At 37.9% G+C, this 15,650-nt stretch overlaps 1 protein-coding gene across 4 annotated transcripts in view; it reads left to right on the top strand.

The window, feature by feature from the left end:
- The window catches only part of LOC139695049 (KH homology domain-containing protein 4-like), a 102,608-nt gene that overhangs the window by 38,937 nt on the left and 48,021 nt on the right, over positions 1-15,650 (top strand). For 3 of the 4 annotated variants that reach the window (XM_071593650.1, XM_071593649.1, XM_071593652.1), the window contains exons 6-10: positions 1,244-1,297; positions 1,648-1,844; positions 9,803-9,948; positions 12,047-12,121; positions 14,306-14,404. In XM_071593650.1, coding sequence (XP_071449751.1) covers positions 1,244-1,297; positions 1,648-1,844; positions 9,803-9,948; positions 12,047-12,121; positions 14,306-14,404 — 571 coding nt within the window. The remainder of the gene's footprint in view (positions 1-1,243; positions 1,298-1,647; positions 1,845-9,802; positions 9,949-12,046; positions 12,122-14,305; positions 14,405-15,650) is intronic. The other variant, XM_071593651.1, reaches the window with a different exon arrangement.

The raw sequence follows: 15,650 nt of genomic DNA, 5'->3' as shown, positions 1-15,650 counted from the left end.
GTCCATTCATCTATTTGTTCACACTCACAGTATTTTCTTGAGGATTTTACTAATAGGAAATGGGTGTCTCCCATCTCATCCTGTCTATAAGTTACAAACCAACCAAGGAGTGGAAAAATGCATGAAACAGGATTACTGCTTTCCTTTAACTTGAATGTGGTCATCTCTCCCATTGAATTGCTAGATGCCTTGATGCCACCAAATTACTCCCAAGGACTTAATGGACTGTTCAGAAGCTTTCCTGGCTTCCTCTTTGAATGTCCTGAATTTTTTACTTTTGGGATTTAATGAAATGTTCAGTAACAGTTCACATGGAACCATTGCATACCTGTTCAAGGGGTGCTCACAAATTATCCAAAGGATATATTCAGATTTTTTAATTTATGCCTCTATTTTCTCTCTATTAAAATTTGAATTAGTGTCTTAATGTTTGTATAAATATTGAATGCGGACAAGTTTGAAATAGGAATATGAACACTCCCTAGATTTTGGCTCTGCTTGGCTAAATCACAGAAAATTATAATTGTTCTCAAATGGGAAAAATAGCGTTTGACTTCATGAATCAGTTATTTGTTTGTTGATAACTCAATTTTATTAGATTCATGAGTCTTAAGTCATTTGAAAACATTCCTTCCTAACCCTCCCCCCTTTATTTATGTAATATAGTGCATATTGTTTGTAATGATAGTTTTCATTGCATTGAGATAACAAGCTGAATAATATCGATCATAATATTCATCTTCAGCTACTCACCAATGAAAAACATTAACTATTATTACTCTAAAAAGAGAGTAGATCCTGTGAAAGAACTGTTCTACATGATATTCACCTTAAAACTATTATTGTGCCAACAGCTGACATGTCATTCCTGTTTTGCATTTGAAACCTGATCACAGAAGGTTTCCGCAATTGACCAGCAACTTTCCAATGGTTCTATGTAAAATTCACATTAACCCGGAAGTTTGGAGTCTTTACAATGTTCCCATTCACCTGAGGTGACCAATAGGAAATACTACAGCTTCATCAGTGCTGCAAAGCTCTAACGTGTATTTTTCTTTTCTCCTATGGGATAGTCAGTTCATTTTTCTAATTTATTTGAGGATTTGTATGGTGTGCACATAATTTATTATTGGGTTTTGAAATCCAGCATCTTTATTGCTTGTGTATTAAAAGGATTTTTATTTTTTAGCAGTTTTCTTTTAAGTGTCATGAATGAATAAAATTGATGAATTACTATTTTCAGGACAACGTAATGAACATACCTCTTACTGAAGGCCACAATTTTTTAAATGGATTGGTATGGCTTAATTTTATTTTCTTCTCTTTATTAAATTAGAATAATTTAATATTAATATTATGTTTTTTGAACTGCAGTGTGGGAGTGGAAATTTCCTTTCAAATTTGGGCCAAAACAGTTTAAATATTTGTCCCTTATCATTGCTTTGCCCTCTTGATTTCTCTCTCCCCTGCAGTGTGTCTTTTATGTATTAATAATTGGCATATATCCATAATTGTAATAATAATTAGAGCAAGTGACTTTCATTCTTACTTTAATAATTTCTTTAAGTTGCCATATTTTTTTGATTTTTTTAAATTAATCACCACATAGTTGTGTTCTACCTAATTATTTGCGTCTGCTTGGAACAGGAGAAGGTGTTTGTGGGGTTAGACCATGCTGGACCAGCCTTCGATTTGAGAAACAAGGTGGTTGGCTCCGGAGGGACCAATCTTCTCTACATCCGAAATGAAACTGGAGCCATTGTGACACTCCGAGGGAAGGGCTCAGGTTACATTGAGCCTTCTTCTGGGGTTGAATCTCCCGAGCCAATGTATTTATACATTGAGTAAGGACTTGCATATATATATCTTTAATCTATATCCTTCAACTCAAGGGCTGGTTTGATTTGATCGTTTAGAAAGTAGAGTTCACTTCAGTCATTGACTTGTGCAATCATCAGTCAAATTAGGCCAGAAATTTCTGTCTGTGACGTGTGGTCTCTTCACAAAATGGCAAGACTTTTCCTGAGACGAAAATGCATGTACGGCTGGATGCAGTGCGGAAATAATCAAAACAGTTCAGCAGTAATATTAATAATCCCATGTTCATGAATTTGAGCATTTTAAAACTTCATTCATGCATCTTAAATGAGTTTCATGGGGTGATTTTTATCATTTTCGCCATCATTTATCTATTTATTTTTTTCAGGAATATTTGTTTTGTCATTCATACTCTAAATCATTAAAAAAAACAAAGTGTTTACCGAGTCATTTGGTTGTGTGGTCTGAATTCATTCATCTGTCACATTCAGGGGTAACTAATGAGACGTATTGCTGCCAACAAAAATCATTATTTGTAACACATTTTCCTTTCAGTATTTTTACATTTACATTGTTTGTCTTTCTCTTCATCAGTAATCATTTACAAAAGGAGATTGAAATGCACGTATACCTAACAGAAGGAGTATTACAACATGCGCAATTAAATTTGAACTTCGATTCCTGGCTTATTTAAACTGCAAATTGACTTATTATGACCCTTTCCAGGTATACTGTGCATCCTGTATTTGAAGAAATGTTCCATTCATTGACTCTTTTTACTGGCAATTCCAAAGCATCTTCCTTGTTTGTTTTTTTTTGTCTTCAACTTTATATACATGCAGCAATTTTACTTGATATTTTGGGCTGAAAAGTACATTTAGTCTTATATTCAGAGCAATGCAAAAATTTCAGGGTGTAAAAATCATTTGCCTTGACTGGGATTCGAACCCAGATGCCTCAATGTCCCGCTGAGTCCATTAGCCAGTTAAGCCACTGGGACATCCTCTTACACACTGAAATCTTGGTTGTTCTAAAGGAAGAAAATGTTGTGGTGGAATACCATGCATACAATGTCACAGGCATTTGTAGTTGTGCACGACATGCCGCAGTCCACGAGGTTAAAGTCAACTTAAAGCACTAGGGGTGTTTTGCCTATGGCAAATTGAAAGAAACTGTGGGAGGTGCGGTGGCAGTAACTTTTGACGGTGTCAGCCACTAAATGTGCATTACTATGCAACAATTTCAGGGTGTAAAAGTTGTATGTACGGTATTACATCACAGCATCTTGTTCCTTTGAAACCTTCAAAATTGCAGAGCGTAAGGGGATGCTTCTCGATAGCTTAAATGGCTGTAGCACTCGGACGGGCATTGAGGGATCCGGATTTTAATCCCAGTCAAGGCGAATAATATTTTGCCCTCTGAAATTGTTGCATTGAAATGCATAATAGCAGATGGCTCCATCAAAAGTTATGCTGCGGCATCTCCTGCAGTTTCTTTGAATTTATATTCAGTGATAAATGGCACCCAAATTTTTAGATCTTCTAAAAATCAGAGCACTTAAAAAGCACTGCTCGGAATACCATTTGCATTATTCATACCCCCATACTTTTTGCAGCCCTTGATGCCATCTAAAGTGTCTATTCTGTTCCTCCCCCTCCCCGCTTCACCAGCATTCTCCCCTTCATAACTCTTTCCAATATCACTGTGCCTCTTAAAATTTCAGCCATCCATGGGTTTTCGCTTTCTTAGAATTTCCCTCTACGTCATCCATTCCCTTGCACCGCTCAGAACTTCATTTGTCTTGCCCTCTTTCCCAGTAATTTTTTCTATCCCTTTTCCACTTCTTAATAGTACCTATCTCTGCCCATATTCCCATCTTGAACCATACCATGCTGTGCTCCACACCAGTCTTCCCCAATCTTTCTTATGATGTCTACAAATGGAATAGTGCCAATTATAATTAATCTCCTCTTTTTATATTCTTCTTCAACTAATCAAAATCTTCTTCTAATCCAAAAACATAAGTAAACAGTTCAAACAGCTCTAATGTACTCCCTCTCCCTTTACTAATAAACTTAATCTTTATAGTTCTTGAGAATTTCATTACTATTGCTCAGGTATGACTTTTCCTTATTTCATACCTCTCATTTTCATACTGTTATGCACTCAGCAGTGACTGCATTACATCAATAGTTGACCGACTGGTTAACTAAGCTTCGTAGTAACATACTGCAATGCCTCTCCATTTGCCCGATGTAACGTCTTTCATGTTGATTCCAGGGCTTTTGGGTCCCTTAATAATTCTATTAGGTAAATTCTATACTCAGTGACATCCCAGGCAGCATCTTACAGTGAAATATAACAAGTATAAAAGCAAGGGCCACTGAGTTAAAATGTAAAGTAAATCAATAATATCAAGTTGGCCACAGTGACACTTCACTGCATCATTTCACCCAAAAGAAATGTGTGCTGGCATTTGTGAAGTCAGGTGCACTTGCTAGATATCATGCTTAGGGTTAATGTCTAAATCTCTGAAAATAAGATTAGATAAACATCAGAAGATATAAAATAATAATAATGATGTCTATTTGTTCCTATGAGACATGTTTGTAAAAAGTTTGGAATATGCCACATTGTCTGCTCATATTCTTTGCAGACATCTCAGAGTGGATATTACAGAGTCAGCATGTGTCTCAAAATGAAAATAAGTGTAAGTGTACGGAGTAAAAACCCAAAACAGGAGTCGGGAGCAGTTAGAGGAGTATTTTTGTAGATTTATTTATGAAGAAAGTTATTTTCCTAGAGAAAGGGACTTAAATTCATCAACTGTATAGCATTAATCATTACAAAGGAATTGATTTAGACTTCAGACTTAAAATGATGCATTTCCCTTAATTTTCTCGGTAGTGCTATCAAGAATTCCACACCAGCGTATGCAGGGTTCTTAGCAAACATGGATGAGTTGTGGCCAGTTATTCTCAAGTTGTTGCAACCTCTTGTGGTGAACCAATGAACATCAGCATTGGTTTTCAGAGTGAACATAGCTTTGTTTTGCTGCACAAATATTAAAGTTTGAAATATATACAAACAGGGAAGAGTTACAATGTTGAATCTTTTAAAATAAGATCTAAAACGGAATGCCCTCGGAATGTTTCATAGGATTCTTGCTACCTATTTGTGTGGTCTAAAGAGAGAGGTGCATGAAATGATATGAGTACCCCCGTGCGGAAATGCCGTATTTCAGTCAGCTGTGAATAAATGCATAATAGACTGAGAGAGCAGTTGCAATATCAATCAGGGTCACAATTTTTCTCAGGAGGTAGCATCCTCTAGAAACATAAGGGCGTAGTTGATCAACATAGACTCCCCAGGGTAGAGACTCATGAATATGCATCCCCAAAAATATTTTACAATCCAATGTTTCTGTGACTGTCAAGAAGGTGCCTGGTCTGTAACTGCAACTTCAAGGATTACAAGTTCAGTGCCATGGAAAATAAATGGTTACCCTGACTTATACTGAAGATGCTAGAAATTGTCAAAATATTTGAAAACTTCAAAAAGGAAGGTGTTACCCTTTACCATACCCTTGGAAACAAATTTTCAAAATCAATCTGTATGCAGTGAGCTTAACAGCCGATCAGTGTGTCCTCGACCAGGACTCCTAAGAGTGAAAATCTGTGCACATCCTATGTGCCCGGAGATATTCTGACAAAACTGTCGTCAGCCAAGATGAATGAAGTTGGTGGCAACCTGAAAATTATGGAGTCAGTTCCTTTTTTACTTGGTTCTACCATCAGCCTGTCCTCACCTTCCTAATATCTCCTGTCATTCGTGGCTTCTTAATTCTTTTCTTGTGAGCCAATCTGATTCTTTACTGCTCTTGTTTCCCATTTTTCAGATATTCCAACCTGTCCCCAGCCACTGTCCTCTCTTGGATATCTATCAACAGATTCCCAGTATTCCTTCCTTAACATTCCAGTTAAAAACTTCAAATTTTCTATTTTGTAGCTCCTTCTCTTTTTTATTTCCTAGAGGTTGATGATACATTTCATTATGATTGGAATTGGCTTTCTCTTGGAAATTAATGCCTAGCTATAACATAATCCAATTGGTATCTTTCTGTATATCTTGGCACTTTGTAGGTGTATAGCAGTGCCTGATATGGTGTCTAAACAAGGCTTTCGTTGCTGTTAAACCCTGTCTCATGGAAAACTCTTTAATGTTTTCTCTCACTGTTTTATCCTTTTCCTTAAACTCCTTACACTTTCTGTATCACTCCCAATCTTTCCTTCGTCTGCTTTCCAATCCACCTTTATCATCAAGTGTTTTCTTCCAGGAATGTTCCCATTTACTTCATGAGTTTTGATTGAATGCCCTCTCTACTTATTTGCCATTGTGGCTACTTAAATACCTTAATTAAAACCATATTTGTTGGATCTACTTTTATCTAAGCCAATGATATTCTATTGCTTACTTCATGTTCACTTTCCTACTCTCTACTATTATTTTCAGCTGAATGATGTCTGAATAAAATTTTGTAAATCGACATGATTTTATGTGGATTTACGCAGTTTCATTGTGACACTCATCATGGAACAGTTGCACCAAGTTTTGCCTGAAATGATTAATTATTTTCAGCCATTTCATGTTGACTCTCCTCTTCACTAAAGATTAATCTGAAAAAGTCACTCCTGTGGTTCTTGGTGTCTTTTTTTTGTGTGTTCCAACTCCCCATCATCAGCATTATCCTGCGTTGCCAGTCTCTATCCTAACAGTTGTGACCTCCTTCTGTTTCTTGACCACCTCTCTTGATTCAGCTTTACAAGAATTTTTTTATGATGAGAGCGATGAAGGCTTGGGGCTCCCCATACGACACTCACTCCAGTTAGCTGAGTCCCTTGGTTAGCAGGATTTAATACTCTCCTATTTCAATCCATCATAATTGCATGGAAAAAGTTGACTCCATATTGCCAAATGAAGAATAAATGGCATAAGTTATGTTTATATTTATTAGGTTGTAAAACTGTGTTCAGGTCACTCAGCACAGTAATAACTCTAGGAAGTGCTTAGGACGTTTAAGTACAAAGTTTACCTAAACAGAAAATATTAAAGATTTGGCCTCAAGTATTCTCTGACATTATAAAAGCATTGTCAATGAAGTATTCTTGGACATTTTTCTTAAAGACTGGTGTACACTCTTCTCTTTTTAATACATACTGGAATGTTATTTTTTAATTTTACAAACAGACTTTTATACGTTTGAAGCCAAGGGTAAAATGATTGACTTTACATGTTAGTTATTGCATTGTCAGGTTTCATATAAGTGGATGCTATCGTTAATTTTAAAATCAGCTTAATTCTGTTTCACAAGTAATACAGATTGATAAGTATAAGTATATAAGTATAAGTAAGTACAGAAGGAGCAGATAGCAATTTTGATTTTTTTAAGAGAGGGAGACAGTGGGCATAATAATTTTGGTAGCACATCTCTCTTACCTTCTGTTTCTTCATATTCAATATGCTGAGAAGATGAGAAGGCAGATCTCACAATATTATGCCATACGAAATTATGGAATGAAATAATTCATAATACATTATCATCAATACATTTTGGCTTGCTGAATGTCCTATGATTGAGAGCAAGTAGAACACAGAATTTAGCTTTTTAATTAGATGCATAACATGGAAATTCCATTTCAGGTTACTATCTACATGCAGTCTTAGGAACCTAAAATAATTAACTGTATTTAAGTAACTACCGTTTGTTGGAGAAGAGTTAATGCCAATTATGCTGTGTGGAGTAGAGAAAACCATTGCTTGAGTGTTTTCAATGTGTATTGCCAAATTATTGCCTTCGCACCATGGAGTCATACATTTCAGCCACAACCAGGTCACATGAATGTTTATATGTATTTTAGTCTTAATTTCAAAATCTGAATTTGCAGTGTTGAGATTGGTTGCATTGGTATGGCTGCTGAAGGTGCCAAAATCTGAGGTGTGAAAGTTCAATACTTTGCAGTAAGCCTTCACATTTACTTTATGAGGGAATTTGGGGAAAACATATGGACAGAGTAGGATGATGTAAGATTGTGGTTTGCGGGAGGGTTTATTCAAAATGGTAGAATATTTTTAGCTCATTTTCAATTTTACAAAACAAAATAATCACTATAGCATACTTCAGACTGGTGTAAGCACCATTAATTTGCTGAAACATAAATAAATGTAAATGACAGGTTCACATGCTGTAAAATTTTAAGTACATCTTTTCATGTAGAAATGATTGGTCTATATTAAGGTTATATGAAATGAAATTGGTCCATCATGAGAAGATTCTTCACCACTTCTGATAATTTCCATGGCATTGAGAGCTCCCAGTAAGGATGAAATTTTACTCCATAATTATGTTCACTGTTAAGCCAGGATGTATGTGATAGCTGGTTTCCATGTATACATATATATATGTATACATGTACATATATATATATATATATATATATATATATATATATATATATACATGTACATATATATATATATATATATATATATATATATATATATATACATGCACATATATATATATATATATATATATATATATATATATATATACATGTACATATATATATATATATATATATATATATAATTATTATTATTAGGTAATCTACCGGTTAAGGTAGGTTTTTGATGGACACATCTACTAAATAAAACATTTTGTGACTCCTAATAAAACACAAAATCCAGCATCCTAATCTACTACATCAAGTCCCTCTTCATTTCTGAGTACTTTCTTCCTCCCTTCATCCCGTCCAACATCCCTATCCTGTTCCTGCCCTTTCCTCGTTTGCCTAAAATTCTCCCCTCAATTACAGTCTTCAGCATCCCACTGCCGGGCAATACCCCATTCATCCACTTTTCCTGCCTCCATAGGATTTCACCCTACAAACCCCTCTCTTTGCCCACCATACCAAGTATATATATATATATATACATATACGAGGGTCATCCGGAAAGTAGTACCCGTTCGTGCCGCATGAAGTGCTGACGACGCGAGTAGCCGCTGGACGAGGTCAGATAGCTTCAGTGGCTTGTCTGCCTTCTCTGAGCCAAGTTGCGTGACGCTAGCATTGCCTGTGTTGTTTCTGTGATTGTTTACAATGCTTAAAAAAATTGAGAACGCCGCCAGTTGTGAAGTGAGGGCAGTGATTAAATTCCTCAATGCAAGAAACGTTCGCCCATGTGATATTCATCGCCAATTAAAGGAGGTGTATGGAGACAATGTAATGGACGAGTCGTCTGTTCGGCGGTGGTGTCGCAACTTCAACATGGGGAGGGGGAACACACACGACGATGAGCGTTCGGGGAGACCGTCTGTCATTACAGACCAACTGGTGAGCTCAGTTGACGAATTCGTTAGGAACGATCGGCGCGTCACAATTGATGACATCTGTGAGCATTTTCCCAATGTTTCTCGAACAATTGTTCATGAAATTGTTAAACACCATCTGCATTATGCAAAAATTTGTGCAAGATGGGTCCCTCGCGTATCTCAATGAGCTGGCGGCGAAGGACTATGCAGCAGGAATACAGAAACTTGTCACACGTTATGACAAATGCCTTAATTTGCTTGGAGATTATGTTGAGAAGTAGTTTAAAGTATCCTCTTTCAAATAAAATTTTTTATGTTTGTTAATATTTACTTTTGTGTCTTTATTTCACGAACGGGTACTACTTTCCGGATGACCCTCGTATGTGTATATATATATATATTTTTTTTTTCTAAGATTGTGAAGTTTATATCTGACATATATCCTGTATTTGTGTATGTGTGAACATTCACCAACTATCCGGACAAATAAATTCATTATCATTATTGACCCTTCTCGTTGGGTGTAGGGCTGCAACTTCCCTATTCATTTGGAAGATTATCTTGACAGAGTCCTGTTATACATTCTAATGGTGTGTTTGCTCTTCATATTAGGCATCCAAAGTTTGAAGGTTTGCAGAGTGCCAAGCAGCTGGCCCAAAACTTGGTGGAAACTCTGCAGCAAGAATTTGCTCAATGGCAACAGCAGCAGCAACAGCAACTCAATGCGCTAGCCATGCAGAATTCAGTGCTCCACCCATGTGAGTGTTCACCTCCAGTTTGAATTCCATTCATAAGGATATTTGCTGAAAGCAATTGGTTACTATCTTAATTTGGATATATTTGAACTCAATTTTAGTGAATATTCAAAGATTATTTGTGAGAAGTCAACATTAATTCATGAAAAGTTAACATTTGAATGTCTTTAAAGACTGTGGAGTTAGAACTTTTTTCCTCTCAAGGCAGATGATGCAGAGGGTGAATTTTTATAAATGATTACCAGGCCCTCATTGGATGTCGTAAACACTTTTTAACATCCAAGTCCTGGATTCTTTCAAAGAAAGTAGTTTGAAAGGTTCTTCGAATCACCACCACGAGTCACCCTCATAGTAATAGGTAATCATTTATGATTAAGGACGTGAAGCGTCGGTTCTCTGAGTGCTCTGGGAAGAGATCTGTGGAGCGGATACCTCTCTGTTGTTCCCTTGTAGTGATTGTTGAAAGTGTTAAAAATTGAGATTCAAGCAGTAATTAAATAGTTTGTAAAGAAAAGAATAAAGGAAAGGAAATGAATGCCGACTTTCAGAACACTCTGTGGGACTCTACTCCTTCATATTCAACTGTTGCCAAATGCACAAATGAGTTGAAGTTTGGTTGGGACAGGTTAGATGGTGATCCGCCTAGTGGTCAGCCAAAATGTACCGCTACCCCAGATTTTATTTCAGGAGTTCATAAAATGGACATGCGATCACTAACTGAAACTGCGAGAAATTGTTGAAGCTGTAGGAATATCTCTCGAATGGCTATTACCTGCGACTCTTGATGCAGGATCACAAACATATGTGAAACTTCAGTATGCTACTACACCCTAGAGACAAAACGGAAGTCAAAGTGGTAGAAACATATTCATTCACAACCACCAAAGAAAGCAAAGGCAATACGGTTGGCCGCAAAGGTGATTACTTCAGTTTTCTGGGATACTAAAGGGATTCTGCTTATAGATTATCTTCCCATTGGTCATACAATTACTGGACAATACTACGCTAACCTCCTGGACAAACTACAGCAAAATATATGCGAAAAACAGCCAGGTTTGGCAATTAAAAAAGTTAACTTTCACCAAGACAATGCACCAGCGTCATTACCATGGCAAAAATACGTGAAATAAGATATAAATAGTTGCCACGACACCTTATTCGCCTGATTTGGCTCGGTCGGATTTCCATCTCCACCCGAAGCTCAAAATTTTCCGTGGTGGACGAAGATTCTCTTCGAACAAAGAACTAACAGCCGAAATAGATGGGAGATCATGTCGATAAAATTAGAGAGATTATTTATTTATTCAGTATAAGTCCGAAAACAGCACATTTTGGCCTTTACATCGAACTATTAACAACGATAACAATGGTCACATTTACAAACACCCAAGCCCTAGATGGAGCGAAACTCACCCAGGCGGGAATCGAACCCGCGACCCTTGGAATGGCAGACGAGGACGTTACCCTGCCGCCACCGGGGCTGGCATTAAGTGTAGAACGAATAGATTTAAGATGCCACTTTTCCCCATAAACTTAAGGGGATCAGAATTCACGTTGTCCGATCATGCTAGGTGAAAAAATACCTGTATTTGGGTCAAAATTAGTCTGGTGTGTATTGTCCCCCTAATGCACTCCCTTCGGGTGGCTTGCAGAGACTTTAGAACAGAAAAAGTTAGAACAATTGGAAAAATTTATGGGACATGATAAAAATGTTGTAAATTGCAGGAAAATGTAAATTCTGATAATGCAAGCTTGGAGATTAACTACATTAAAGCTTCTGATCCTGACTGCTCAATACTAAGTCTTTGCACTTGGAAAAAGTGTGTAATTACAGCAGCTCCATCACTTCATTCTTCTCAAAAATTCTTTTCCAGTCATCAAAATTAAATTTTAGACAGTACACCATAAAAGACACGGGCTGCCCACCGCCTTTGTTGGTGTATTCTAGCCTCTATTAGTATTTCACCAGTTGCTGGATTTTGTGGATTATTGTTTTGCTCGTTTGATTGCCTCTTGACTGTATTCATCTCTCTTTTGAATGACTCACTTCTCGTAAATGGATTTGGTGTATTTGTTGAGGTGATCCATTTCCTCCTTTCAGCACAATTCCAGGCCATGGGGGTGGGCATGGGGCAGCCGGGGGTGGTCACTGTCCACCAGCCACTTCAGCAGCAAGGTAAGGCCATGAGTCAATGCCAACCAATCACTGTTGCAAATCCAGATTCATCGCAAGGTTGATTTAGTTTCTCTTTAGTCTCCTGTGGTGATTTGCCTTCCAGAGAAGAATGGTTGGTCATTCCCTTTCTTTCATTCATTCATATATTTTGGAAATCACTCAACTTGCATGATTCAGGCAAATGCTCAAACCAGAGTGATCGGCAATATGCCTGAAACTTAGGGTGTTCCTTCAAGATATGATATCAATTGAAAATAACGCCTATATGCACCTGTAGTGCCATCTTTCTGACTTTGTTTGGATTTTCAGACTACCATCCTGTGACACCATAATTGTTGACTGGCCTTAGTTAATCTATTATTTCATTCCTCTATTTAGATTGCTCTGTCTTAAAAAGGGCGGAAGAAAATAAAAATGCTGAAATTTAGGTGGAAGTTGGAAATTCTCCTAGAATTATGTGCAAATTAGTTGGTATGTAACCTTGCTAGGCTGTTGAATGGTCACTTTTGAAATTTGACCTTGATGGAAAAGATCACCCTCAAAGGAATAAGTAAAAAACTGATTTTTAAATTGCTTTATGACTAATAGTTCTGGGTGAATTGGAAATTCAGTTCAATTGAAATGGGATGAGAATCAATATAAATAAAACAAAGGTTATGCAATTTTCCAGAAAGACAAAGGCTATGCTAAATATGAAAATAAGAGGGCAAAAACTAGAGCAGGTAGAACAGCTCACAGTAACAGTATCTGGGAAGTGTTTTGGACCAACATGGTCCAAATCTTAGTAGGTAGGGACGTAAGGAGAAGAATTGCGCTAGGCAAAGAGGCTCTCACAAGGAGGAGGGAATTGATGACGGACGTTGAGTAAGGATATTAAGAAAAGACTCGTAAAAACTTTGATATGGAGCGTAGCTATGTACGGTTTGGAAACGTGGTCATTGAAGCAGGAGGATAGACGTAGACTGGAGACTTTTGAAAGGTGGGCGTGTAGAAGGATGGAGAAGGTGAAATGGACAGAGAAGAAAACAAATGAGGAAGTACTTGGTATGGTGGGCGAAGAAAGGGGTTTGTTGGGTGAAATCCTGTGGAGGCAGGACAAGTGGATTAAGGGGATGTTGAAGGCTGTAATAGAGGGGAGAATGTTGGGCAAAAGAGGAAAGGGAAGGAACAGGATAGGGATGTTGGACGGGATGAAGGGAGGAAGGAAGTAAATGGAGATAAAAGGGACTAAGGGGAGAATGTTAGGCAAACGAGGAGAGGGCAGGAATAGGATAGGGATAAGTTGGATGATTTGAAGTGAGGGAGGGTATCGAGATGGTGCGGGGGCTAACGTACTGGCTTCCCACCCAAAAGGCCCAGGTCCAAATCCTGGTGGTGTTGAATATTTTCAGTGGTATCCCGATCCCTACTTGAGGTGCTCTGTGGAGGGCACTTTGAGTGAGTACGCCATCCATCGGATGGGGCGTTAAGCTGCGGACCCCTTGGCACCTTTCGAAAAGAGCAGGCTAATGCCAACGCTGGGTTTCTCTCCACCCTTCATCCTTTCCTGTCCATCCCCTATGGCGCAAATGACCTCAGTTGTCAGTCGCCTCCCCTAAATACTACTACTACTACTTGAAGTGAGGGAGGAAGTATGTAGAGATGAAAAGATGATGATCCAAAAAGATCTGATCATGAATGTCCAAAACAGTAAGGAACCTGAGCAGAAGGTTTAACTTCCTGAATAAAACTAAGCACAAAGGACATTGCCCAATTCCTCAAAAATCGATATGCATGAACTAAAAGTATTTTGCAGTTACTGTAATTCTAGAATTTCAACCACCTTAGGCATGAAGATTGTGCATCAAGCAAATTATGAGAAAAATAAATCGTATGAGTTTGTGTCGGCATGGAAGGGATATTCCTAGCCCTCAGGCATGACATTATAGACAACATCTTATTGAGGAGTGAAGGAAAATAACTTTTGGAGCCACCTGGCATGGGAAATTCTTTTTCTGGTTCATAAATTAAGATCACCACTAGAATATTACCTAGTTTCCATTCCAAATTAAATGGACATAAAGAGTATTGTGATGAGTGCATATTGCATTAATTTGTATTCATACTTAAGAAAAATCTTCCTTCTTGGAATGGTGTGTTTCTTTTTGAAATAGTGGCTGCTTAATGCTTGCCTTATCTTTACAGATCTCCTGCAGTCAAGCATTCAAGGCATGGTGGCCACTTCTGTTGCCCTGCCTGTGGTATCCAACATGCCAACGCTTCTGGCTGGCCAGCTACAGCAAGGTTCGAAAGGGTCTTTTGGAAAAAATCAGGCTTTTTCTGAATGATTTGTCTCATTTTTTTGGGTCATTTATTTACGAAGGTAGGCCGAAAACTAATGCATATATGCTTGTATACCACAAACAAAATGACCTTCAGAAGCACTCCTAGTGGCATGTGGAAGTAACATTTCCGCTCAGCAGGCATGCACAGGTTTGAGGTCGTTACATTCATCCAGTGTATTTTGAGAAGCGAAAGTATGGAAACGTGTTCTAGTGGTATTTCAATGCGAGTCAAACAGTGTGCTGTTGCCATATGTTTAACAGCTGAATAAGTGGCTCTTACGGAGACTTATTGTCGTTGAAAGGCTGTTTTATGGTGACGATGCTGTTGGTAGGTCTGATGTAAAGCGACGAATAATAAAATTTCGAGGTTGCAAGCCTGGAGAAGTCATGATTGTTGATGAAACATGCAATAGATCACTGCAACAGACGGTAAAAATTGCAAGCTCGCCAATGATTTGATTCAAAGTGAAAAGCATAACGCAAACCATATTGGAGCGTGTCAGCTTCATTATTGAACAATTGGAATGCCTTAAAATCACAACATGGCAACACTTGTCCACAAATCTCGTGTGCGACTAGAGAGGCTCCGTGGAACCTGAATTTTTATCCGATTCTACGACTGCGCTATTCCCCCAATCTTGCACCTTGCAGTTTTAATTTGTTTTCCTCAAGTCAAGAGACACCTCAAGGGTAATCATTTCACCTCGGACGATGAGGTGAAGGCAGCTCTCAAGTGCTGGATTCGAGAAAACTTGCAACAGGTTTTCAGTGACCGAGTGGAAAAACTGTTTGCACATTGCAAGAATTGTGTTAGCCTTAACCACAGAGACAATGTTGAAAAGTAAACATATGATTCTGAAACTTAAGAATGATATTGTAATGCACTTTTTGTCCGATCTTGCAATTTGTTTCTGTTTGTGTTCTACAAGCATGTGTGCTTTGGTTTTAAGGCTACCCTCTTAGTTTTCCCTATCACGTTAACGAGTAATGTCTACATTGTGCCCTGCTTCAGCTCCTCCTAGTCCACACCAAAATAAAAAATAAGTGGTACTGCCCATCAATTCTTTATTCTGCATTTATAAATGTAATCCCTGGTATTCACTGGCAATGCATTTCATTTTTTCCTTTCTATTTGATTCCACCGCCATTGCTCCCCAACTCTTAAGTGATAGGGTTCCAATCCGCTGAATAACTCAAGCTGTGTC

Source organism: Hetaerina americana, unplaced genomic scaffold (genome assembly GCF_022747635.1).
Source record: "Hetaerina americana unplaced genomic scaffold, ioHetAmer1.1.p SCAF_6, whole genome shotgun sequence".
Classification (NCBI taxonomy): Eukaryota; Metazoa; Arthropoda; class Insecta; order Odonata; family Calopterygidae; genus Hetaerina; species Hetaerina americana.
This window is presented reverse-complemented; position numbering and strand designations above follow the sequence as displayed.